This window comes from Oryza sativa, chromosome 11 (genome assembly GCF_034140825.1).
Source record: "Oryza sativa Japonica Group chromosome 11, ASM3414082v1".
Classification (NCBI taxonomy): Eukaryota; Viridiplantae; Streptophyta; class Magnoliopsida; order Poales; family Poaceae; genus Oryza; species Oryza sativa.
In genome coordinates this window covers 27,084,542-27,110,895 of record NC_089045.1, presented here as the reverse complement: position 1 = coordinate 27,110,895, position 26,354 = coordinate 27,084,542, and the positions used below count along the sequence as shown (strand labels likewise).

Sequence of the window (26,354 nt, the reverse complement as noted above, 5' to 3'; positions counted from 1 at the left end):
AGCCAGCCATTTGATGTTCTTCAAGCCACCATAGTCCAATATTCACACTTTTGGTTGTTCAGTTTGTCACCACTTTTGACTTTATTAAATTTTACATTATAAAGTTTTAGTAAGATAATAAACTAAACATTTCTCCTCTCATTGACACCCTATAAAAATTGTCATTTCTGACAATTCCCTCTTATAAAAAATACCAAATTTGGGTAAGACTACAAACTAAACAAACCGCATGCTATAGATATTTGTAACGCTAAAATGTGACAAATTTTTGATAAGATTGATTTTGACACTAAACTAGATAAACCCGTGTTTCCTTAGCTATCGCAACCTCCACGATTTTATTAGCTAGCGTGTGTGTGTTCTAGGCTATAAAAAATTTCTGGATCTACTGCTGTATATAATAATTGGGCTAACCATTTTACTGAGATGGGTAAAGTTTGAGGTTTGACATGGAGCACGGTGGTTAAATGAGGCTTCGTCCAGAGTGTGGGAGAACGTCCTTTTATGACTCGTGTAACTCGTGTTAGGTGATACTAATAACTTGTGATGATCTGATTTTCTTATTATTTTTTGAGATATGGAAGAATGGAAAATGATTAATTGTGATCATGAGCTGATGAACGAACAAACAAAGCCTAGTCACTCATCAAATACACCAAATCTTTGGAAACGAAAACAAAAGTTAGGGGGTGTTTAGATCCACGGGTGTAAAGTTTTGGCGTGTCACATCGGATATACGGACACGCATTTAAAGTATTAAACGTAGTCTAATAACAAAACAAATTACAGAATCCGCATGTAAACTGCGAGATGAATTTATTAAGCCTAATTAATCCATCATTAGCAAATATTTATTGTAGCACCACATTATTAGATCATGAAGCAATTAGGATTAAAAGATTCATCTCGCAAATTAGTCGCAATCTGTGTAATTAGTTTTGTTTTTAGCCTATATTTAATATTTCATGTATGTGTTCAAACGTTCGATTTGATAAGGTAAAAATTTTTAGGGTAGGATTTAAACAGGACCGTAAGCTAATATTGATGGGAACCAACCACCGATGTAACTGCTTAGACCCAGTTTAGTTCTCCAAAAACTTTTCGCAAAAACATCACATCGAATCTTTCACACATGTATGGAGCATTAAATATAGATAAAAAGATAAACTAATTGCACAGTTTGCATGTAAATCGCGAGACAAATCTTTTGAGCCTAATTAGTTCATGATTAGCCATAAGTGCTACAGTAACCTACATGTGTTAATGACGGCTTAATTAGGCTCAAAAGATTCGTCTCGCGGTTTCCAGGCGAGTTATGAAATTAGTTTTTTCATTCGTGTCCGAAAACCCCTTCCGACATCTGGTCAAACGTCCGATGTGACACCCAAAAATTTTCATTTCACCAACTAACATGCCCTTATTAACTCTTATACGCCTCAACCTCAGGGATCGGAGATACAAGAGTCTGACGGCTCATCAATCATGCTCATCGTCTTGGTTCCACATAGATACAATAGTTACCTAAAAATATATACTGCATTATTGATACTTGGTTCCACATATCATACGCACATTGTATCTTGTAGTTCGTGCTAGCTGCAGCTGACTATAAATCTGTAGCCCACTGTTCATATATCTAGTCTTTTATCTTCTCGATATATGTTTACAGCTGTTTTATATTCTGCTATTTTACATGCTTGCAATATGCGAATAGCCAAATACAATGTGGACGATCTGTTGCAGCATATGTATGCATCTCTGTTCATCTACTACTATATTTAATATTTATTGTTGTTTGCTGTTGTAGGCAACTTTGGAGACATGATTAATTCTCTGACTCATATATAGACATGTACGTATGACACAGTTAGTACAGCCACTGTTACTAAACAATACTCCCTCCGTCCCAAAAAAAGGACAAACGGTTTCCGTACCCAATTTTTGACCGTCCGTCTTATTTGAAAAAATTAAGAAAAAAAAAAGACAAGTCACGCACAAAGTATTAATCATGTTTTATCATCTAACCACAATAAAAATACGAATTATAAAAAAATTTCATATAAGACGGACAGACAAAGTTGGACACGTAAATCTAGGGTTTGCCTTTTTTTTTAGGACGGAGGGAGTACTATTAATTATCTATGTCTGTAGTTTTTCTTCTTCTTTTTTATTCGTGTGTCCACCGGAGTTTATGTGTGCAAAAACAACACACACAATAAACATTCTCAAATTTAATGTGGTACCAAAGATGTAGTAGTAAGATACACATCTTATTATTGTTTCTAAAAATGGTCCGCCCATGTCGATGCGCCTAATTAATACACTATCTAATTTTGAGGTTATACTAGACCATCTTCAGTCATAGGATCCCCATTTTAAAGCCTGTAAAACTAAGGGTATCTATGTTTATGATCACGGGTAGCATTGAGGTGACCTCTTCTTATGCAATGTGGCGAATTCTAACCCTTGACTGTGGATATGCATGACACTTCTATTTTACCACTACATGTTAGATAAGGGGCAAAATTTGCTAAATTAAACCACACATATGATTTTATATGACATGATTATTTATGTACGGTTAGATGCACCTTTGCACATGTCATGTTACATATGCACCTTTGTACTTGCTCCATCTTATAAAAAATAAATCTAGAATAGGATGTGAAACATACTTTAATACTATAAATCTGGATAAAGAATTTATCGATATTCGTTGTAGTAAAATATATCGTATCTGGTCTTAGTTTTGTTTTTTTAGGGACGGAGGGAGTATATATCACGAATTTTTTTTAGTCTTTTTTATTTTTATTAATAGATCATTCAAAAAGTATTTTCGAAATCTAAATCTTTTGGCCACGCAAGAGGCTGGCGTGGCCAAATAACGCTACCACGCTAACTGCGCGTGGCGTGACAGAGTTATTTGGCCAGGTTTACATCTGTAAATACTTTTTAGAATGGTCTATTAATAAAATTAAAAATAAAAAGTCTAAAAAATAAAAAAAAATCATATATCACCTGCATTCGACACAGTTGCAACATGACCTATGGGAAGTAAATGTGAAATCAATTTAATCCGACACACCTACAACTTGCTCTGAGTGGTTAGTCCAAGACTTAAACCCCATGCTAGCTAGGCTCCAGTATGAAACCTTAAGCAAGCCATGGCGCACGACGGCGCCGCCGCCGCCGCTACGCTCCTCGCATCGTCCGGCGACAACGACGACAAGCCCCGACGCCGCCGCAACATGTACGCCTTCGGCTGCGCCACCCTCGCCTCCATGACCACCATCCTCATGGGCTACAGTACGTGCACTCATCGATGTTCTTGGCAATGGTTAGAGCTTCTTGGCAACACATCCATGGAGGTAGTTCGTGTTGTGTGCTTGCAGATCTCGCGCTGATGAGCGGCGGGCAGCTGTTCGTCCGGGAGGACATGGCGCTGAGAGACGCCGAGATCGAGGTGCTGACGGGTTCGATGAACGTGTTCATGCTCGTGTCTATCCTCGCCGCCGGCTGGGCGGCTGATGTTCTCGGCCGCCGCGGCACGCTCGTGCTGGCGAACGCGTTCCTCATGGCCGGCGCACTCGCCATGTCGCTCGGCGCCACCTACGCCGCACTCATGGCGGCGCGCTTCGTCACCAGCGTCGGCGTCGGGTTCTCCCTCGTCGTCGCGCCCGTTTACAACGCCGAGATTTCGCCGGCGTCCGCCCGCGGCGTCGTGTCCACGCTGTTCGAGATGTTCGTCAACGTTGGGATCCTGCTCGGCTACGTGTCGAACTACGCCCTGTCCGGCCTGCCCGCGTGCACCTCGGCTGGCGCGTCATGTTCGGCGTCGGCGCGGTCCCTCCAGTGCTCCTCGCCGCGGGCGTGCTCGCCATGCCGGAGTCGCCGCGCTGGCTCGCCATGCGCGGTCGCCACGCCGACGCGCGCGCGGTGCTCGTGCGCACCTCCGACTCCGTCGAGGAGGCCGAGCTCCGCCTCGAGGAGATCAAGCACGCCGCCGAGGCGCCACCGCAGGAGGATGGCGGCGGCGTGTGGCGGGAGCTGCTCTTGCGGCCGACGGCGATGGTCCGCCGGATCCTCACGTGCGTGGTCGGCCTACAGTTCTTCCAGCAAGCGTCGGGCGTCAACGTGGTCGTGCTCTACAGCCCGGTGGTGTTCAAGAAGGCCGGCATGGCGTCGAACACCTCCGTCCTGGGCGCCACCGTCGCCGTCGGGGTCGCCAAGACGTGCTCCATCCTCGTCGCCACGCTCTTCTCCGACCGCCTCGGCTGCCGCCCGCTCCTGCTGGCCAGCACGGGCGGCATGGCCGTCACCCTGACCTCGCTCGCCCTCACGCTCCGCGTCGCGCCGCCGTCCGCGGCGAGCGCCGCGGCGTGCGTGGCGTCAGTGGTGGCGTTCGTCGCGGCGTTCTCGGCGGGGCTCGGGCCGATGACGGCGGCGTACACCGCGGAGGTGTTGCCGCTGCGGCTGCGCGCGCAGGGCGCGAGCCTCGGCATCGTCGTGAACCGGCTGACGTGCGGCGTGATGAGCATGACGTTCATCTCGGTCGCCGGCGGGATCACCATGGTCGGGTTCTTCTTCCTCTACGCCGGCGTGGCGGCGGCGGCGTGCGTGTTCGTGCACGCGCGGCTGCCGGAGACGCGAGGGCGAAGCTTGGAGGACATGGACGCGCTGTTCCACAAGTGATCGTGTCGGACGACTCGTTGTGAACACCATTTGATCTCGGTTTGAAATCTCGTTCGAATATTTAACATCAATTCGTTTGGAAACAACAACACTCGCATGACCGATTTGAACATAATCGTGAATATTGTTATGTATATGGGCCGTATGAGTCAGGCCTTTACCGGGCCGCGTTGCAGCCGAGTGGCCTAAATTGTGGCCTTGTGTGGGATTCGAACCCAAATACGCATCGAATTCTGGACTTCTATTGGATACTCTGATGCGGAAACGCAAAAATCAAAACGAAACCCGATGTTTTTTTTTTCTCTTGAACAAAGCACGAATTCAACCGACTTAAACTCAAAACACGACTTCGCGACGGTTGCAGACGCCGCCACCGCCACCGCCTCCAAAAACCGACGTGGCTCTCACCCGAGTCCCGGGCCCCACACGTCAGTGTCCTTTCTCTATATAAACCGACCCGTTCCCCTCGCGTGCTCTCCCACCTCGCGCCCGCCGCCTCCACCGCTCGAGCCACCGAACCCTAGAAATCCCGCCGCCGCCGCCCGCCCACTCCGTCGCGCCGATGGCGGAGCACGAGGAGCAGCCCTACGAGGGCAACGGGAACGGCGGCGACCCGGCCCCCGCCTCCGCGTACGCTGAGTACCCTGCGCCCGAGGGGTCCCCGCCCGCCGCCGCCGCCAAGCCCACCGGCTTCTCCGATGGCGCCACCGACGGCGGCCGTTCTCAGGTGCGCGCGTCGCGGATCTGTAGGGGGGGAATTTGGCCCATGTTTTGGGATGGGGGGCGGTTTGGTTTTGGGATTGTTTCATGGGTTGGGTGCAAGGGGATTTCATCTGGTTGCCTGAGATTTAGGGATTTAGGTGGTTTACTTTGCTTGCAATGTTATGCTCTCCAAATCGATGGAACTATTAGGTTGTTAGGTTGATTGTAATTGCTTTGTGCTGTTTTAATTTCCTCTGGAGACCACGATTCAAATAAAACATAGAACTAGGAAATTTTTAGGCGATTTTCGGATTAGATCTGTTTGAATTTAATTGTTGTGCAAATTTCAACATTCACCTTATGCTGATTGTATCACCTTGGACTCTTAGAGAGTAGTTTCTGGTCGTTGACAGCTTATTGGGGCTAAACAATAATTGAATCTTCTCTTTTGAAGATAAGAGGACTGACTGATAACTCTTGTTCTTTTATTCAGCACGAGACACAGCCACATGATGGCAGGTCCTCAAAGTCTAGAGAGAGGGAAAGAGAACGGGACAAGGACAAGGAACGCGACAGAGACCGTGATAGAGACCGAAGGGACCGCGACCGTGGTGACAAGGACAGGGACCGTGATCGCCACAGGGAGCACCGCGATAGAAGCGAAAGAAGGGAACACCACGATCGTGAACGTTCTGATGACCGTGATCGACGCCGGGGCCATGATTCTGAAAGGTACAGGTTATTTTTCCGTATGTTAATGGATATGCTATGATTCCTCTGCCATTTGTTTGCTTCATGCCACGTTTTATTGTGGGAATCTGATTTACACTTTATTAATGCAGGAGAAGAGACCGTGACAGAGATGGTCACCGCAGGCATCGATCTCGCTCCCGCTCCCCTTCAAAGGGTCGTGATCGCAGATCTAGATCTCGCTCACGCTCTCGATCTAGGTATGTGATTGAATGCCCTTGTATGCTTATTATATGCATTGGTTCCTGATGTTGATGATGGGCCAAGTTTGCCTGTTCTTATTAGCTTACAAAAGTCACATGTTCTTTTGATACCTCTTAAGTCTTAACAGTGATGCAATTTTCAGAATGTTAGTAACTTAGTATTTCTTCTTATCTTCAAAAGATTGACACTCTTAAAACATGCAGTGAACTGTGTTTCTTTTCAATTTTTTTTCAATGGTACATTCATATGTCTTTACTAGTTTACTTAATGTAATCCATTTATGCGCTTGATTTTGTTCTTTGTCATGTACCTTCTTAGGTGGCTTTAATTCTATTTGCTTATGTAATTCTTTTGGTCTAGTTATTAATTTGGCTTTTGTTAAAACAGCAAGCGCGTGAGTGGATTTGACCAGGGACCACAAGCAGCCATTCCTGCGCTTGCTGCTGGAGCAGCCCCAGGTATGTTAGCACCCAATATAATTTGAGAGTTTATTTTGCTCTGCTGAATTTATCTATTTATACTTGAAACTACCACAAATTGCTGTAGCTTTATCATTAACTTGTCTACATCACAAAACATAAGGCTCAAGTAACATTAATGCAAAGACCAAGAAAGAGTTATTAGCACCTCCTTGTTTGGATCGCCCCAATAAATACAATACATGCACCCAATGAGATGAGAGATCTTGAAGATGGATGATTTTAAAAAAATGGTTTTAGGGTAGGGAGAGGTGCTAGTTAATTGCATGCATACGTGCCCTGAATTATGAAGCCTCGGAAAAAAAATTAGTTGCTCCAATATTTTGGGATGGAGGGAGTGACAACCAAGTTTTTTCAACTAGTTGACCTTGTAACTCCTTTGGTCCTTTTTTTATTTTCAGCAATGCTAGCACTTATAAATTACGAACATCTCTAGTTCCCAATGAAGTACATATTCAAAATTTCTATATTTGTTTTGCCTGAGGGTCGAGAAAAGACTATTTACTGGTCTCTTTCTGACACTGCTGTCTTACCACTGGATGCCTTGAAGGCATGGTAATCATTATTTTGTACTTATATAGTTGATATTTCATGTAGAAAATTAATTTTATTTTATCATAACTGGTTTGGAACTAAGTGATTTTCTCTTTTTTTGTTGGTGTTTGTTTGTTTTGTGTGCATATCGGTAGGAAAGCAATCTTGGGCCACTTTGTCCAACTGCTGCAATGGGAGACACTGTAGCTTAATTGTACGAGGAGGAAACAATCTGGTTTGATATCCTGTTCGTCTTCCAATAGCAGCTAGTATTACATTATGTTAGTTTAATAATTGTTAACTTCAGTCCTCACTGGGCAGGCAGATGCCATCCATTCATCTATGTTGAATTTTGAAAAACAGGACCTATATTAGATTATCAGTAGTAGTTGGGTTGTTCTAAATGGTTTTGTTAATGATAGATCACAAGTAAAAACATTGATTATTTTTCTGATGAATTCTTTGCTGGTATTTGCAGGTCAGGTACCTGTTGTGGCCCCTGCTATTTCTGGGATGCTTCCGAACATGTTCAATTTGACTCAAACCCCGGTGAGTATTATGTTGTTTTGAACTTTAGGAATGAACCCCCTGTGAGCTATGATACTTCAGTTATTTGTTATAAAGACACAGTCCTAATTTTCTCTTGTTTTTGTATCAGTTCACTCCGCTTGTTATTCAGCCACAAGCTATGACACAACAGGCTACTCGACATGCTAGGCGTGTTTATGTTGGTGGACTTCCTCCAACTGCTAATGAGCATGTAAGAAATCATCCTCTTTTCTCCACATTTCTCACTTTCTGTGGCTTGTACTTTTGTGTGTTTTATACTGATGTCTGGTCTTCTTTTACAGACTGTTGCTGTATACTTCAATCAAGTTATGGCTGCTGTTGGTGGAAATACAGCTGGTCCAGGTGATGCTGTTCTTAATGTCTACATAAACCATGATAAGAAATTTGCATTTGTGGAGATGAGGTCTGTGGAGGAAGCAAGCAATGCAATGGCCTTGGATGGTATAATGTTTGAGGGAGCACCTGTGAAGGTTAGAAGGCCAACAGACTATAATCCTTCCCTAGCAGCTGCATTGGGTCCAAGCCAGCCAAACCCCAACCTCAATCTTGCTGCTGTTGGCTTAACACCTGGCTCAGCTGGAGGTTTAGAAGGTCCTGACCGCATTTTTGTGGGTGGGCTGCCCTATTACTTCACAGAAGCTCAAGTCAGGGAGTTGCTCGAATCCTTTGGACCTCTGCGTGGTTTTGATCTTGTGAAGGACAGAGAAACTGGAAACTCGAAGGGCTATGCTTTCTGTGTATACCAGGATCTTAATGTCACGGACATTGCCTGTGCTGCTCTTAATGGTATCAAGATGGGAGACAAGACCCTCACTGTTAGGCGAGCTAACCAAGGAGCTTCTCAACCTAGGCCAGAGCAAGAAAGCATGCTCCTGCATGTACAACAACAGGCGCAAATGCAGGTATGTGCTGTGTTCTTAAACACATTATTTTACGGAGCACAAATCAGTTTAAACACTAGCCTTCCAATTTCTGACTGTTGTTTCTTGGACAGAAACTCATGTTCCAAGTTGGAGGGGGAGCACTGCCTACAAAGGTGGTATGCCTGACCCAAGTGGTTTCACCAGATGAACTGAGGGATGATGAGGAGTATGAGGACATCGTGCAAGACATGAGGGAAGAAGGGTGCAGATACGGTAAGCAACAATGAACTCGCACATTCTCGCTTCCTGTGCACCAATCACTCTGATTCAGTTTCATAATTGATTTTTGCCTTTGCTCAGTTACTGAACTAGTTTCCTTTTGTGTGTTTGTCTTTTTGTGTGTCTTTTTTGTAGTCCCACATAGTGCCATTGCAGAGTCTTTTATAGTCCGACCTTATGCAATATTGGCAGTCGGGCATAGCCTACAGAAGACACACAATTCCAATTTTACTTTGCTTTATCAGCTTTATGATTATGATATAATATGATGCCATGCTTTTTTCTATTTGTCTATGTTCTCACTGACGCTTGTTCAGGTAACCTGGTGAAAGTTGTGATCCCGCGACCTGATCCCAGCGGTGCTCCTGTTGCTGGAGTTGGGAGGGTGAGTGCTCCTCTTGCTCTTTTGCCAATTTAATACAAATAATAACATCATGGGTTATGAATTTTGAAACTGTTCTGAAGCATGAGAGTGCATTGCAGGTGTTTTTGGAATTTGCAGATGTAGAGAGCTCGACCAAGGCGAAGAATGGGATGCACGGGAGGAAGTTTGCCAACAACCAGGTGGTGGCTGTCTTCTACCCTGAGGACAAGTTCGCTGAAGGGCAATACGACGGTTGAACATCGAAGTCGCCCTCTTATTGTTTCTAACGCCTATAAGGCGGAATCTATTTACGTTTACCTTAGTTTTGCAATTTTTACATCTAGTTTTTTTTTTCTGTGTTAGTTGAAATTTTATTAGTAGTCCAGAGATTGGTGCAGAATCATGTGTACTTTGGGTATGTTCTTATGGTTCTGACTTGAAAAGCAATAGTGGCTGGTTGTGCCTACGTTCTGTATTTCTGGTCATGAAGCAGGCCATGGCAACATTCGATCGTGCGTGTTGTCAGCCGTGTCTAATTCATTCGGTCGCGACCCGGGCGCCTTGCCAACGTGAAAAGACAAAAAAAAAAAATCCAAATTGGAGAACATTTATGACATATTAGCCCAGGGCTTCCATGCGGGCTTTGTCTGTTTTCTTTTCTCAGGCTTTGGGCCGAACAAACAAAGCCTTACCCGAACCCAACAAAAAATATTTACATACATAAAAAGTTTGTACATAGAAACTTTATGTATAAAACTTAATTTTAGATACATTGAAATTTCTATTGAAATTCTTGCTAAAATTTAATATTTTCCATTGTGTTTTCTTTTTCCACGTGTGGAGCTCAAGCCAAGCTATGTCCCGCATGCAGGGTTTCCCTTACCGGCGGTAACCGCGGTTACCGGGCTTACCGCGGGGGTACGGTAATATAAATACCGCGGTAACCTCCTTAAATTCAAATAAATTTAAAAAATAATTTAAATTTTTGATAAATTTTGCACAGTTTCTCGCAGTTTTTCACGGTTACCGCGGTAACCGCGCGGTAACCGTGCTTACCGCCGGGGCGTGGTAACCCCGGCCCCGGCGGTTTGGGAAACCCTGCCCGCATGTGGCTCCAGGGTTCATGGTTATAATCGGTACATTAAAACCAACAGATACTTAGCAACATACCTTTAATTTGTTCTTAGGCTAAATATTGAAGCACATTTCTAATGCTGCTCAATAACGATGTATTCCTAATGCCGCTCAATCCTACTGTGACATGGCTTACAATTCTTGCGATATGCTGATAGTTTTATGGTAAACTAGGAGATGAGAAGGAAAATATGCAAGCGGGCTAGTAGGAAGAAAAATATGGACACAGAAATAGCATTGACAATCCTGGTTAACTAAGAGCAATTCGATACTAGGAACACTTAAATGCTTGCTTGTAGGACACCACGGACACATATTGATGGCCTGGTGCAATTTCACCGGATCATCTGACTATATGAGAACCAGGAATCAGATGCTCCCAGGATTAATGAGCATTTGCTTTACCTCCAGTGAAGTGTTCTATTCCTCATGCCACACATTCCTATTGCGATGTTCATGCTTTGAGGTTGAACTTGCAAAGAAAGATAGATAAATACACAACTGTGTATACAAGAACCACCATGTTAACAAATGTATTATATATAGTCCAGAGAAGAGTAATAATTGGTACAGTCTAGTAGCTGTGTGATGTTCTCTTACAACTTAATAGCTAAGTACATGGGTGTGTACAAGTTCAGCAGGTTCACGTTCTGCAAAAGAAAAAAAAAAGGGACTGTCTACTCATCATTTGGTAGAAAACCCTCCTAATATCTTGCAAATTTTTGACCATTGGATTGATTTGAGATTCGTGCAAACCCCAACAAACCCTAACCACTTTTCCTTCCCCTCCTCCCAGCCGCCGCAAAAATTGCTCGATCCTCCTCTCGACACCGCACGCATCCTGCGCCGCCGCCGCCGCCGCCCCACCATGCCGCCACCCCGGCTGGCCAAAAGGTGTCAACGGCGCCAGCGAGACCCCCCCCCCCCGACCAGCCCCCTCCCCCTCCCCTTCCCTCTCCCCCTCCCTCTCCTCTCCTTTGCCTCAAGCCGGTGGCGGCGACCTGTCCCGTGCCATCGTCTTCCCCGTCGCTAGCGGCGGGGCGCCACCACCGGCCGTCTCCTCCTACCACTCTTTCCGCTTTGCCCCTGCCGGCTACACCGGCCCGCCACCCGCTCCCGATCCCGCGGCTTCGGCGACGCTGCGCCGCCTCGCCGCCCACCGCCAGGCTGCCACCTCCCATGGCCATCCCTCTAAAGCCGGCGAACTCCCCCCTCTTCCCCCTCCCCTCCCCCCTCCTACCCCCACCCCACCCTGGGACCCTAATTCGTTGGCCCTCTGCCGGAGTTTGGGTTCGCCAATGCCAGAGAAGAAGAGGTGGTCGCCGGAGTTGAAGAAGAAGAGAACGAATCGTGAAGCACATCCAATGATCCGAAATTTACAAGATTTGAGGTTGTATTTTCTGCTGACAGAAGTTTAGCAATTCCAAAAAAAAAATCATCTCCAATGATTATATGAACACACATCGATGTTCCTCAAATGATCATGCATGACAAATTGACAATAATCTATATACTTTGCTACTCCATGGAAAGGAAGGGAAAACATTGACATTGCAGATATGATGTGTAAGTAATCATAGGAGCCAATAAGTTGATTGATCGTGCGTTCTACTTTTGGTACAACACATCTTTCGGTCATATTGCACAAAATTGATTTGGTTCAACCTGCACATTATGAATTGAAGGACGATCAAGTTCACTGCTATCTCTCCATTTCTATGTATTTGAAAGCTAAGATCCTAGACTTAGTAGCTTCTTCCCTTTGTTGCAGCCGTCCAGTTGTTGACCATTAGTTTTCATATGCTCAACAAGTAGTCACAAAACACAACCGAACGCATTTGCTGAAGAGCAATATGACGGATAAACATGAAAGTTGCAATGCTAATTCTATTTCCTACAAGTTTGCAGTTTACATCGAGTTTTCCATGTTAGTTGGAGCTTTCTTTAGTAGGCCAGAGATTGATGCAGAACTATGTGTCGGATACTCATATGTGTCCTTATGCTTTTGATTTGACTCGAAAAGAAATTGTTCCAGCAAATTGTCCAAACATGTTATTTCTGGTAGAAAATTTCTGAATTTGCCATCGAGTCAGACACACTCACACAGCCATGCAACTCGCTACGATAACCTTGGATTCCGCTGCGAGTCTGATGACAACACTTGATCCATCATCATATCATGGTGAGACATGAGTAGCAGGCCTTTTGAGAGGCTTAGCATATAGCAGATCATATTTCCTTTGTGCCCCTCATGCCCACTAACATTGGCAAACATCAATATAATCGTAGAATCGGGGAAATTATGAACAATGGATCGAGAAGACAAGATATTACAAAGAAATCTAGATGAACTTTCTTGTCATCAAAATATAGACTTGGTAGAGCAAGTAAGAAGGATGGTAGATGCGCGGTGTGTTGTATTGGTGCTAGGAGAGAAGTTAGAGAAAAGAGCCAGCAATCAGGAGGTAGGTGTAGTGTTTTAATTCTACTAGTGAGAAATGCAACAGGGGTAGGTGTAATACATAATTTTGTCCAATTTTTTTTTTCAAATTTTGCTTATTTTGTCTATGGCGATATAATTCTGATAAATCCCGATTACCACTACTCTCATATTCTTTTTTGTCACCTGTAATAAAAACCCTGAGTACATTTCAATAATTCTATTGAGTTGCTGTTTTACATCTCTTAGAAAGATGTACTACTTTCTTTCTTTTTAAGTTTTTTGTCATGAAGAGAGTTACCCAATATTGTAAAAGACATTTTCTATGAGGAGATAATACATTCTTCTCTTTTGGAGGTACCAAATTAATAATGGAAAAGATTTCAGTCATTGACTCATTGACACGACAGAGCTGCTAGTGTTGCCCGGAAAACAGATGAACCATCTCCTCTGATCTGTCCCTTCTGCTCTGGTGAAGCGTTCATGAGGTTCCAGGTTACAGTGGGCTCAGGAGCCAGATGGCACTTAGCAGCAAACCTTTGATTTTTAACTTAGGCTAAACAGTAGAGGGATCGTTGATGATAAGAAGGACATTTGGATCAGTTATGTTGAAGCACTGTATTCCTGATGCCATGCAATCCTACTGAAACATATGGCCTACTTGTTTTATGGTAAACTGGGAGATGAAGGAAAACATAGAACCATATGTAGGAAGAAATATTTCCCTAAAACAATGTAGGAAGAAATATATAGAACATGTTAAGGCTACTGGTAGCCTGAGATGTTTTCATGGTCACACATTAACAATGTTTCATTGGTGGAGCCTAGACAAAGGGATATCGCCTACCAGCCTTCAGCATTTGAAATGATTTCCTGTTTTTTTTTTAGCCTCAAGAGTTTCAATGGTGTTCAATCTCAACAGGGACTAGACTAATAATATATATATGCACACATTAACATTCTTCTCCATTGATCATGGCAACAAGTTACTAGGACGGTCTTGTTGAAAGTAATAAGGGGAAAAAAATTACAACTCAAATGGCTTGTGTAAGCTACAATGCAATGTGCCTCATTAGTTGGTAAGCACTTTTCTTAGATCATGTCTGTCTCTTGTCGACAAATATATAAACTTGGAGAGAGGAGGAAAAGAAGCCAGAAAAAAGAACTAATAATTGTCAACAGGACAATAGGCATAGTGTTCTCTACACTGTTGTAAAATGCATCAGACTTTAATCTCCAATAATTCTAAAGAGTTATATTTTAATTCATTGGAAATTCTCAAGATGTAGTTCTAATTGTACTTTCTTTTTTGTGAGGAAATTGTAATTCTTTTCGATGTAATAAATATTGGAAAAGACATTCCCAAACAGAGAAGTCGAGTTACTTTTCTGAACTATAGTCACTACTCACTTGCAGGCCATGTTCCATTCTGGCCAGTAAGAACATGCCAATGCACTATCATCAGGAACACAAGCTTCCATCTGTTTTGAGAAGCTGCATAGATAGCCGTTGTTATGCAATAGATCAAATAATCTCGCCTGGTTACACTGGGCTTGGGAGTTAGCAACAAGCCTTTAATGTTTTATTCAGCCAAACAACTGAGGGGATGAAAGTGAAGGACATTCAGATCAGTTGAGTTGGAGCATTGTATTCCTGGTGCCGCTCAATTCTATTGTGGATGGCTTACATTCATGTGATACTGATTGCTTTATGGTAGACTAGGAAATGAGAAGGAAAATAAAGAAGCAAGGTAAATGGGAAGTAGAGAATTACCATCTAGGAAGAATATATGGACATGTGAGGACAATGGTAGAAAATACTAAAACGATGTCCTAGTTAATTATGAGCAGCAATTCGATACCTGGAACACCTAAAATGTCATGTTAATAGGACATCATAAACATGTGCAATACTCTAGTTAATTGCCATCATAAACATGTTCTACGTGTGGATCGAACAATTACACTGTGAAATCGTGGCGACTTGAGAGTACATATGCACCAGCAGGACTTAGACCAAAGGACATATCACAATTCCTCATGCCGCTCATCCTCAATAATAACATCAGATTAACCAATATCAGTCTATAATCGGAATGAAATTGTGAGGAATGGAGAAAACGAGAGGCTACTTAGCTAGCTGCAATAGCCTAGATAAACAATCTTGTTGATAACTATATAGACTAGGGGAGAGGAGCAAAAGAAGCCAGAAAGAAAAGAGAGGTAATAATTTTTAGCACCTCTCAGACTACAATCTGCAGACATTACCTATTTTCAATAATTCTAAACAGCTATTTTTTTTACCGTTGTTGGAAAGTATCATGATGTACTACTAATTGAAATATATGTTCTTAGTTCTCTATTAGCATGAAATGCAACAGATATACCGCATCAAATTGTTGTCATCATCTTTGAGTAATAAAAATGGTGTTGTGCATGCTCATATATGCATGCCAATGTTCCATATTCTTTGTAAGTAAACAGGCCAGTACCTAGCTACTTCTCTTTCTCCATATTTTAAGGAAGACATAATTACACTTAATTCTCCTCAGCCTAAATCACTTATTGTTCTTGATCTATAGACATTGCTCCTAAGCACATGAGGGACACACGACACAATCATACAGTACAACCAAGCTCTGCTAGAGAACTAAGGTTCAAGTAGCTATGAGGACTTCAGTAGCAGGCCGTCAGAGACAACCTACACACATCAGAAACGACATATCACAATTCCTAGTGCCACTCATCCCCACTAGCATCAGGTTAGGCAATATCAGCATAATCGAAAAATTGTTAGGAATGGAGAAGAGAGGCTGAAATAATCAAGATGAACTGCTATCTTATTGACAAATATGTAGAAGAGAGGAAAAGCAGCTAGAAAAGAGATTTGCTCTGGTCCAATAAAAAGTATCTCGAGGTACCAGTACCCCACGGTACCAAATCGTTTCCGATTGTTGGATCTAACTGGTCAGGAAATTGACCGACCAGAAAAAAGTGAACCCCATAAAACCATTCGTCCATATTTCTTCCAATCCCATTGCAACACACAAGCACGGCACTAGTCTCACAAAAAAAAATGCACGCAAGTAATATTCATTACTGAATTTGGTTATTTCTTTTCTCCTTGTGTAGTTTAAATTTGGACTAAATTTTGCCAGATGACAACTGCTTATTATATCGTTGGTGTAAATTGTTTTTAGAGAGTTTGTTTACAACAATTTTATTGATACTTGAGGAATGAGAAGCACTAAGTTGTATTAATCCAACTCCTATTTTCACGCTATGTCAGTCATGTGAGGGTGAGGCTGAGGGATCACACTGAGGTTTCCTAGGCACTCACGCCTTACATGAACATAATTAGCGTGCACAGTTCTTGTTAAGAGCGATTGGATATTGGTAACACGCTGATGGCTTGATGCAGTTCTGCCATATCCAAGAGCCAACATTGATGCATATTATTGTAGAATTGTTGGGCGTTTTCTTTGAGTCAAGTAAAGTGTTATATTGCTGATGCCACTCATTCCGATTGTGATGCTCATACCGCCATGCATTTCCATTTGAATCCCTGAGGTTGAACTTGCGAATAATTAAGAGAATGGTAGTGAAAAGTCTACACAAATCAGTGCTGCATCGACAGATATATGGACTTAAAAAACAGTGGTAAAGCCAGAAAAGAGAGAAGTAATAATGTGTGCATGCTAGTATGACGTTCTATTACATCAAAGTATACATGCTCAGCTATTCAGAGCTAACATTAAGATGCTTAATTGTTATCACAGTGAGGCTAGAGGATTTAATTTGGTGGCCTCTTGAATCAAATTTTTTGTTCCTAGTTTGCAAACTAAATAAATTTTTTGTGCAGTAATTTTGGCACTTCAAATACTTTTGCAGTACCTTCGCTGAATTCATAGACAAGTATATGCTGAATTCATTATATTTCTTGGCGACGAACGCCGGCGACGACGCATATCTTTTTCCTTCCAGTATGAGCAATTTTACAATCCTTGAGGAGGTACCACTTTTTCTATTGTAAATTTGGTACCTCTTGGTACCTAGATACTATGAGGTACCAAAATTTATACTAAATTTTTGATACCTCATGGTATCTCATCAAAGACCGTAGAATTGCTCTTCTTGAAAAAGTACTGGAAGGTACCATATTTTCTAGTGTAAAATTTCATACCTGCAGCTACCAAGTATCTCAAGGTACCAAAAATTTTAGTGTAAAATTTAGGTACCTTGAGATACTTTTTCAAGGACCATAAAATTTCTCATATTTGCTTGTCGGATCACCGCACGTGTCTTAGATTGGTCCGTGCGTTTTTTTTTCGTGGAAACGCCCCATATGAACCAAATAACAGCTCTTATGGTGAACAAAGAGATATGTCCATGCCAAGAGTGGGATGGATCTTTTGTATGGAAACCCCCTATTTGTACGAAAAAACGGTCAGGATCTCCAAGACTTCAGGTCACTTTGAATGGTCACAAACAAGATTGGTCCTTGGGTAGCCGTAGAGAGTGATATTTTGCTTATTAGGCCCCTCTAGTATTGTGTTTCTCAATTAAAGGAAATGAACCAGCTTATACTTGTGTAATTCTTGCAGCGAGCTGGTGACCACTTGAATTTCCGAACTACCGGTCGCGGCAGCAACCCTAGCCATGAAGTTATCCTCTCACTGTAAGTAAAATGGGAGGGTCAGAGCATGCTGGAGACGACGAACAAGCGAGTACGCTCGCTATTGGGAATTCTAGTCATTTTATGAGGTTATCATCTCTCCTCGTGCGTATCTTCCAGTTCCAAGAAGGCACTGTTGTACTCCTGATCATGATTCTCCATTATAGCACATTGAAGATCATCCTGGTACAGATAGGCCGGAGGAGAAGTCTGTATAAAATTTACTAGCTAGCTACAAAGCTATTTGAGTTTCAGTTATTAAATTCGGTTGTTTGGAAGCTTTATGGCTGTGTTTAGTTCACACCAAAATTGGAAGTTTGGTTGAAATTGGAACGGTGTGACAGAAAAATTGGAAGTTTGTGTGTGTAGGAAAGTTTTGATGTGATGGAAAAAGTTGGAAGTTTGAAGAAAAACTTTGGAACTAAACATGGCCATATTCACATGTAATAAATCAATAGACAGTCAACTATAAAGGCCTATATATATACACCTTCATCTCCTCTGCATGTATCCTTCATCTACAAGATTCCTCTGAAACAATACTTTCTTTCTTGTTAAATCAATAGAGAAAACACGGTCACAAATTGGAATGAGCGACATCAGGGATGCCACACTCTTTGAGAATCCAATAACCTGTCGACTTCACTGGACAGTATGTTTACGAAGGCCTGGTACTGCAGCAAACATAGTTTTAGTTGGTCCTTATTGATCATCCACAATAGAAATCAAAGATAATCATAGTCCATTTGAATGATCTGCAGCCCAGTCTTAAGTTCCAAGAGTAAATGGCTGGCCCGGCATGCTATTTACTTCTGATAGTAGAACACTGATGGCCAGCCAGAGGATTTTAGAGATTGTAGGCTCTTGTTCAATTCACTTCAGTTCAGTGTAGGGTGAACGAGTGTATTAGTTTAGCAGTTTTTGATTGGTTACAACATTTGTAATATTTGGATAAACTGGTACTCCTGTCTCCAAATATTATATTTTTAATATATAACTTCTAGGCAAGACCTGATAGTACTTTTTCATTAAAAAAACTAACTTGTCATAACTCATTAACTGCATCATATGTGTTGTCTCAATTAACTTAGCTCTGTACATTCGCTTTGGATGTAGAGGCCAGATTTCATACATTTCAACAAAAAATAAACAATGTCTCATTAACAGCATATATGCGGTGGTCGACTTTATTTTTTCATTTTGTGAAATCAAGGTATTAGCTGCGATAATTTCTCTATCTGTCTTTGTGTTGACTGCGTTAGTTTAATAAAAGCCTGCCGCTTGTCCTTAAGAAAACAATGTGCCATGAATCCAAACCTGTGGCCTGCACTGATATGTACGTAGTATATCAAGAATATAGCACTTTTTCCTTAATTAACCTGAAGCAATGAGATTCATCATAAATAATACAAGTCTATGCTGGTGGAAGCTGTAAATGTCAAATTTGTTCTCTCCAATGTTGGAAGGGCAGTTACATATATAGCAGAATGTGACAACAAATTAAGAGCTGGCTCTCTCTGTCCTGTCGTTCTCTTCACCTATACTGGTGTTGCTATATAGCTTCCTGATGTTGCTTGCATTTGACATGAGAGGCAGCAGGAACTTTGGCCTGTCCATACTAGCTGTTGTTGCATTCTTTGGCCTTGCGACTAGTAGGTTGACATGTTGGGAAATTTGGCCATCAAAGGGAAGGATCATGCAAGAAGATTTTAAAAGGAAGAAATGCAGCTAGACATGTTAGGATGATGTGCATTGCAGCATTTTCTAAGTCAAATCAATACTTTGTTAGCACTAATTCTTGTTGCATATCATTCTTTTATGGTTAATTAGTTTTGTTTACTGTGATCACATCATGTGTTAGACGTGTTTGCATATGGCTGGAAACTTGATGTGTTCAGTTTGAGGCCGGCCAATTCATAAATGGGTCAAGTTGCTAGCTAGTTACAACGTGCATATGTTGCATGCCTTAATTAGTGGGCTAGTTAGTTACTTAGTGGATAAGTACGTACATGCATGTGTTGCAGGGATTAGTGGAGAAGTGCATGTAGTAGAGTCCGGGTCAAGTAATCATGCGTGCTGGCGTGAGACTTATAAAGCCAAATTAGTTGCTCTGCAGTATGTGCGCTTGTGATAATTAGCTGATTCAGTGCGAATAACGGAGAAAAAAAAGAAGGCATTTGTTGCTGAAAGGCTTCTGTTCTTGTGTGTCCATTCCAAATACGTGTGCGTGTGCCGCAATACTGAAAGAAAAAAGATATGCGTCGTCGCCGGCGTTCGTCGCCAAGAAATATAATGAATTCAGCATATACTTGTCTATGAATTCAGCGAAGGTACTGCAAAAGTATTTGAAGTGCCAAAATTACTGCACAAAAAATTTATTTAGTTTGCAAACTAGGAACAAAAAATTGATTCAAGAGGCCACCAAATTAAATCCTCTAGCCTCACTATGATAACAATTAAGCATCTTAATGTTAACTCTGAATAGCTGAGCATGTATACTTTGATGTAATAGAACGTCATACTAGCATGCACACATTATTACTTCTCTCTTTTCTGGCTTTACCACTGTTTATTAAGTCCATATATCTGTCGATGCAGCACTGATTCGTTTAGACTTTTCACTACCATTATCTTACTTCTTCGCAAGTTCAACCTCAGAGATTCAAATGGAATCTACTGTGACCCATGGCGATGACACTGGCATGACACTAAAGCATTAACAGAAGCAGAATACTGAGCATATAGATGAGCCTGCTGCCTGCTGGTTGTCGGTGTTCTTGCAGCCTTCTGGAAGAGAGATGGTGTAGCCGATGGCCAGTTGCATCCTTGCACGAGATGGGATGGAGTAATCACATGCCATACTGAATACTGCTGCTAGACTGCGTCGACATAGCGTGGGGGAAATGGTAAATGTTGCGTTCCTGATGTCACTCATTCCTAGTTATCTCGATACTGCAAGCTAGGGAAGCTGTAAGATAGGAATGTGTGGTTGTTGTTTCTCTTTAGCTACAAAGATAGAAATTGTGGAAGTTGAAATCGAACATTGTGGAAAGAGAAAGATATGTTAGTATATAAAGACGAGGGTAGCAGAAGTAATAATAACTTTTGTAGATGAGGTGTGTTTGATGTCAGGGATGGAGCGACGGTATGGGGGGGGGGGGCCTAGGAACTCAGTTAAGAAAATTTTGTAGTTATAACTCACTGTTTTCACCATGTATGCACCACTCTCAACACAAATTTAGATCACCGTATCAACTTAAACTCTATATAAAATAAAGTAAATTAAGCACCCCTCCATTTCGTTCTAGCTCCGCCCCTGTTTGATGTTAATGCTTATTTTTTTTTTAAAAAATGAAGATATCACCGCTTTAATTACACAAGTATAGGTGGTTTCCTTTGCTTCAACGAACCATATAAATAATGGAGGGGTATTACTACTGAAAGATGATTGCACTGTTCATTCACTCAAACAACATCACAAGGATCCTAATTCCTAAATGTTATCTGTACATTTGCGGAGTTTCTCTGCAAAAGATCCATCGAACTCTTTGCTTGGACCATTCTGTGATGCTGAAATATGATTCAATGGCTAATTATGAGAGAACACCGGCATACAATAAGATGCAATCTTACTCTATACATGATTGCAGATAGCAAGTTGATTTTTCGGAAATTTGCTTTTTTTTTTCTCTGCTCTATGCAGAGAAGGCAAAATTTTCTTTAGTATCCAATTCCCCATTCATAGTTACATGTTTGTTCCAATACATTGACATTCTAAGATAGTAAAGTGACAAGGTTCACTGCAGGGAACATGTACCACTCTTTGAGGCTGATGTCCAAGTCAATCCTGCATGAACAGATGCACTCCATTATTTGGCAATCGTTGTGGCCTTGTGGGAGAGTTTCCTCCTTGGAACAGAACAAAATCATGCTTTCCAGGTGCAAAATTTTTCCCTGGTGCAGGAGACATCCAGCGAGTGATCTCAATATACTGTAGTTTCATAATAGTGGCAAGCAGAGTTATACTGCGTTGTATTCCTAGCGCCACTCATTCCGATTTCGATGCACAGGTCAGGATGTAAAGCATGAAGGTATGAATGGCAAGGAAAAGAATGAAAGACAAATCGTCGATTCTAATGAAACTTTGCAGTGCAACTAGTTATATAGATCTAGTAGGAAGTTGAAGCTGGAAAATAACGTGTGCAGAGTACAGACCAGCCTGTAAATGCAAATTATGGAGCAGTACCATTCCTTGGTCTTGTCAGATGCTTCAAAATTGCGGGTGTTGGGGGAGTATCTCCGGATCGAGGGAAGCTAGCCTCCGAAGGGACCCCCCATCGCCGTAAACCTCGAGTCCCCACTGATGTGGCAGCTACAAGAGGAGCTGTACCCACCAGGCTTCCGACCACCTAAGCTCTCTAAGTACCGGGGAGACTCCAACCCCGCGGAGTTCGTCAAGAATTATGCCCTGGCCATTGAGGCCAGCGGCGGAAGCCTGGCCACAATGGGAACTTGCTAGCAAGAAGGCATGCAGGAGCAAAATGTGTGCAAGTTCTCTACTGCAAGATGTTCTGCTATATATATAGTGTGAAAGAAGGTAGGATATTATCAAGATGAGCTTGGTATGGATAGCATCAAGAAGAAGCAATATATCATTATTATTACTGCCTAAAATATAATTTATGGAGGAAATTATGAGCACATTAGGTGAGCTTGGCAAAAAGCAGCTGTATGGGTACATAAACAGTCATGTGGCCTGACCAATTGCGCCTTTTGGCACTTCACCATATATTGGCGTAATAAATTTCAAAACACGTGTGAGAAATTAATATATCCAGTGGATAATATTAAACCAGTCAGCTGGGTATTAAGGATATATCCATTCATCATACAGAAGTTCTGCTATATCTGAGGATGAAGAATTATTTGATGAGACAATTGGTCATATAACATCTTCTTATATGGGAATTGAGGATATACCCCTCCCTACAAAATTGTTGGATTGTTAGTTAAGTATATTGATTTGACTTAGAAAATGATGCAGTGCATTATCCTAGCATGCATGGCTAGCTAGCTCTATTTCCTTCCTTGAAGATTTTCACAACGTGTCATAAAAGTGTAAAATTACATCAAACATTTTTTTTGTTGAATACATAAGAGGATTGCTGAAACATTTCATTAAGAGAGGAGAAAAACATGGGGAGGGAAGCAAAAACCCTCCCTCACCCTTCAAATAAATAGATGTAAACCTCTGAAGCAAATGGTAAGCTCGTGAAGAAGGATTGCAAGCAGATGTAAGCAATATACATTTTGGATCAATGACCTGTCAGGAAATATGCTCCACCACATTCAATTTCACTCTCAATCTCACCGGTGCTGTGTTATCTGACGGTTGTAGGTTTCGCTACAGTAGACTGAAGAAATTCAGAAAACAGAGCAGCTAGCTGAGATAGAGTATGCGCTGCTTGAAACTTGCACAGCTTTTCTGGGTTCATCTTCTCCTTTTATTCTCCTCTCCTGGGAGTTTGTTACATGCATCTAATGGCCGAGCGTACAGGATCGCAAAAACCGCGCCATCCCACGATATAGCTCCTAGATCGGTCAACAACATAAAGAAAGAAATGGAAATTGCTCAACTGAATTCTAGTACTCCTGGACTATTTTCAGTATTGCCTACATATGCAAGGCTAGACTAACTAAAATGCAGCTAAGACTGAGAAAAAACGGATCAATGCTCAAAGATTTACATCGGCTTCGTCAGCATGACCCTTTCCTTTGAAGGCCAAATTGCTCAATAGTATGCGTAGGAGTCCATGGGCAGTGGCGGGCCCAGGTTTTTGAACTTGTGTATTCGAAATGAGAAGGGGTAAAAAAAATTGTTCATACACCTAAAAGCCTAAACATATCAAAGTGCCAACATAATAACATATGAAATACAAAAATGAAAGAAAATGATAAATTAGGAAGAAATCTTACAATTTAGAGATTAACTTTTCGACGCTTGATATTTTGAAAATAATCGATGATGTCCTTGTCCTTAGCTTGCAAATTGAATTTTTTTTAATGAAGCCCCATCTTGTTTCTCCAAAAAAGAGTTTAAATCAACAGCTGGCCCTTCTTCGTCTTCATGTTTCAGTTCTGAAAATTAAACAAATTTGATAATATGGTATGAACTATGAACTACCGTCCAGTGTCCACTAGACCACTACAAACTAAGCAAGCAAGTACACTCTCACTAAATCAGTGAATTGCAGCTCCCAATCCTAAAATTTTCACTACATTTATTCAAATTTGTGTACTCACTAAATCAGTGAATTGCAGCTCCCAATCCTAAAATCTTCACTACATTTATTCAAATTTTGTGCATGTACAGATTTAGTCACTCACTGTGTTGTCACTGTTGTGCTGCTCCTGTCCTGCGCGGCTTGCTGTTGCTGTCCTGCTCCTGCTTCTGCGGTCCTGCCCTGCGCGGCTGAGCCGGTCAGCCGGCCAGGCCAGGTGCCGGCAGCCCTCAGTGGCGCAGCCGCCTACCGCCCTGCGCCCGGCGCGGCGCCCCACATCCCACGACCACGAGCACGAGGACACGAGTCGCGCGGCCGGGCCGGCGCCACAAGCCCCGCCTGCTCGGCGGCGCGCCGCCAGCCGCACGCCTGCGCAACTGTCGGGATGGATGGGGAGGCGAATTAGGGTTAGATGGGAGGGGAATTGGGGATATGTCGAAATGGGCTGAGATGCAAGGTTGACAACGGCCCAATTAGACCGCGGGCTGAGAGGAAAGGGGGAGGGGAGTGGGAAGTTTAGGCCCAATAGAGAAGAAATGGTGAAATAAGGTCCAATATGAGCAGTTTAAGGTTTCTTTTTTAATTTTTTAAATACATATACGAAATATAGAGTATATATACCTATTTTTTGTCCAAAAATCTTGGGTATACATCTGAATACCCTTGAATATACACTGGGCCCGCCCCTGTCCATGGCAACCTCTGAATCAGGTCCAAAGTGCGTGTTGGATTCATGACATGTTGTTTTCTTGTGGACAAGCCAGAAAGCAGTAACAAATTATAAGGAGCATGGTTTATTACAGTTTAAGCCGGGTTAGATGATCTGCTAGTATGTGCCACTATGAAAAGTTGCAAACTAACAGAGTCAACACAAGATAGAAAGAGAGACCGGACAGCGTGATTTCACAAAACAAAACAAAAATCAATTAGCACATCTTCTGTTAACTGAGCTAGGCAAAATATGATGCAACTACTATGTCCATTAACAATCTAGTAGTTCTGAATCTAGAGTCACTGAACTGAAAGGAATAAGAGCAACGATGAAAATGTCTGAATCCTCTCGCCAGTCTCCTATTACTAGCCTCCCAGAAACAAACAAAATTATCAGTACAGGATGTCATATTAAGAAAACAACATGATCATCCGTGTTTTTTCGTTGCACATGATCAGTACGGGCGAACTGAAAAAACTATAACGTAAGGGGTTAACTGATTAATTATTCAGCTCTTGCTAAGTGTGGGATTCCTGATGTCTCTCATTCCAATTTGTGATCGTGTTGCCTCCCATGAACTAAACTACGAAGATGGCACTAGGTATTAATTTAGAGGAACCTTGTAGATGAAAGAATACACAACTCACATATGAGGATCGACGCTGTAATGTGTACACAACTCATGCCAGCCTTAGCTGAGGGGTAAAAAAATGTTATTGACTTAAATTGTTACATGTGATGATCGATAAAGGGACAGACAGACAGACTTCTATGTTTGAATGTCAGAAACTCAAATAGATTGCAAATTAGTAAATGTTTAGTAAAGAAATACATCCAAATCTTGCCAGGCCACAAATGTACTCTAGTCTTCAGGGATTGTTGTGGGAGAGTTTCCTCCATGGAAAAAACCAAAATCATGTCTTGCAGGTTTCTTGTATTGCAAGAGCCATCTAGCGCGTGATCTCAATTCACTTCAAGAAGAACTGTTGCAAGCACAATTATAATGGGTTATATTCCTAGTGCCACTCATTCCAATTTCCATGCATGGGTCAGGAAGCAAAGCATGAAGATATTCATGGCAAGGAAAAGAATAAAAGAAAAAGCATCTCTTCTACTTGCATGCAACTAGTTATATAGATGTGGGAGGAATTTAAGCGAGAGCCTATGATAAAAGCCTAACTTTACTTCTATCCTAACATATATTATAACTCCAAGTCCTAATTTACACCTAACTTTAAATACATATTCGGACACATACTCCAGCATCTCGGACATCGAAATGCCATCCGACGGTCAAACATTGTCCATCATGCCCTCCCACTAACATGTAAACTATAGTGGACTGCTCGATTATTATGTTAATCATCAGTCTACAGCCACGACAACGACATTACTGTACTGTAAGGTGCTATCGCTCTTCTCGTAGCAAACTGTCACGAAGGAGCACGCACATACGCATAATCGCGCAATGCCTCTTGGAGCGATGCTCTCATCTCTTGTTGTCCATGGTCACTGTCCCGCCTCCACCTTGAAGGCCGTTGAGCACGGTGGCGATGCTGGCAACGCGCCATGCCAACTGTGGCGAGAAAGCCATCACAACGACGTAGATGCAATATGATGGGTTCGTGTGTTCATGAACAGAACTCTTCAGAACGATGTCAAACACCTTCTGTACT

General features: G+C 42.2%; 1 protein-coding gene, 1 long non-coding RNA gene and 1 pseudogene across 6 annotated transcripts; 2 read left to right on the top strand and 1 right to left on the bottom strand.

Moving 5' to 3' along the window:
* The first annotated feature begins 3,117 nt into the window (after positions 1 to 3,117).
* LOC4350982 (polyol transporter 5-like) lies at positions 3,118 to 4,781 on the top strand (annotated as a pseudogene).
* Positions 4,782 to 5,167: 386 nt separating this feature from the next.
* Positions 5,168 to 9,921, top strand: LOC4350981 (splicing factor U2af large subunit A-like). Of its 4 annotated transcripts, XM_066305061.1 has the most exons (11): positions 5,173 to 5,419; positions 5,888 to 6,126; positions 6,237 to 6,344; positions 6,736 to 6,806; positions 7,517 to 7,596; positions 7,840 to 7,910; positions 8,020 to 8,121; positions 8,213 to 8,833; positions 8,926 to 9,067; positions 9,391 to 9,458; positions 9,557 to 9,903. In XM_066305061.1, the coding sequence occupies exons 6-11, from the start codon at positions 7,875 to 7,877 to the stop codon at positions 9,692 to 9,694; spliced, it is 1,107 nt and encodes a 368-aa protein (XP_066161158.1). In that variant the 5' UTR covers positions 5,173 to 5,419; positions 5,888 to 6,126; positions 6,237 to 6,344; positions 6,736 to 6,806; positions 7,517 to 7,596; positions 7,840 to 7,874; the 3' UTR covers positions 9,695 to 9,903. The 4 variants fall into 4 exon arrangements, 3 of the variants coding, with proteins under 3 accessions (NP_001391495.1, XP_066161158.1, XP_066161159.1); NR_175845.1 differs by lacking the exon at positions 7,517 to 7,596 and having other exon boundaries at positions 5,168 to 5,419; positions 9,209 to 9,458; positions 9,557 to 9,921; NM_001404566.1 differs by lacking the exon at positions 7,517 to 7,596 and having other exon boundaries at positions 5,168 to 5,419; positions 9,557 to 9,921.
* An 11,426-nt stretch (positions 9,922 to 21,347) lies between these two features.
* On the bottom strand, positions 21,348 to 24,370 carry LOC9268641 (uncharacterized). 2 transcript variants are annotated; one of them, XR_001541013.3, is made up of 3 exons: positions 24,073 to 24,370; positions 23,662 to 23,823; positions 21,348 to 21,639 (listed from the first exon to the last, which is right to left on the bottom strand). It is a non-coding gene; the product is annotated as an uncharacterized lncRNA (long non-coding RNA). The 2 variants fall into 2 exon arrangements; XR_010737809.1 differs by lacking the exon at positions 21,348 to 21,639 and adding an exon at positions 22,938 to 23,277.
* Positions 24,371 to 26,354: the final 1,984 nt, after the last annotated feature.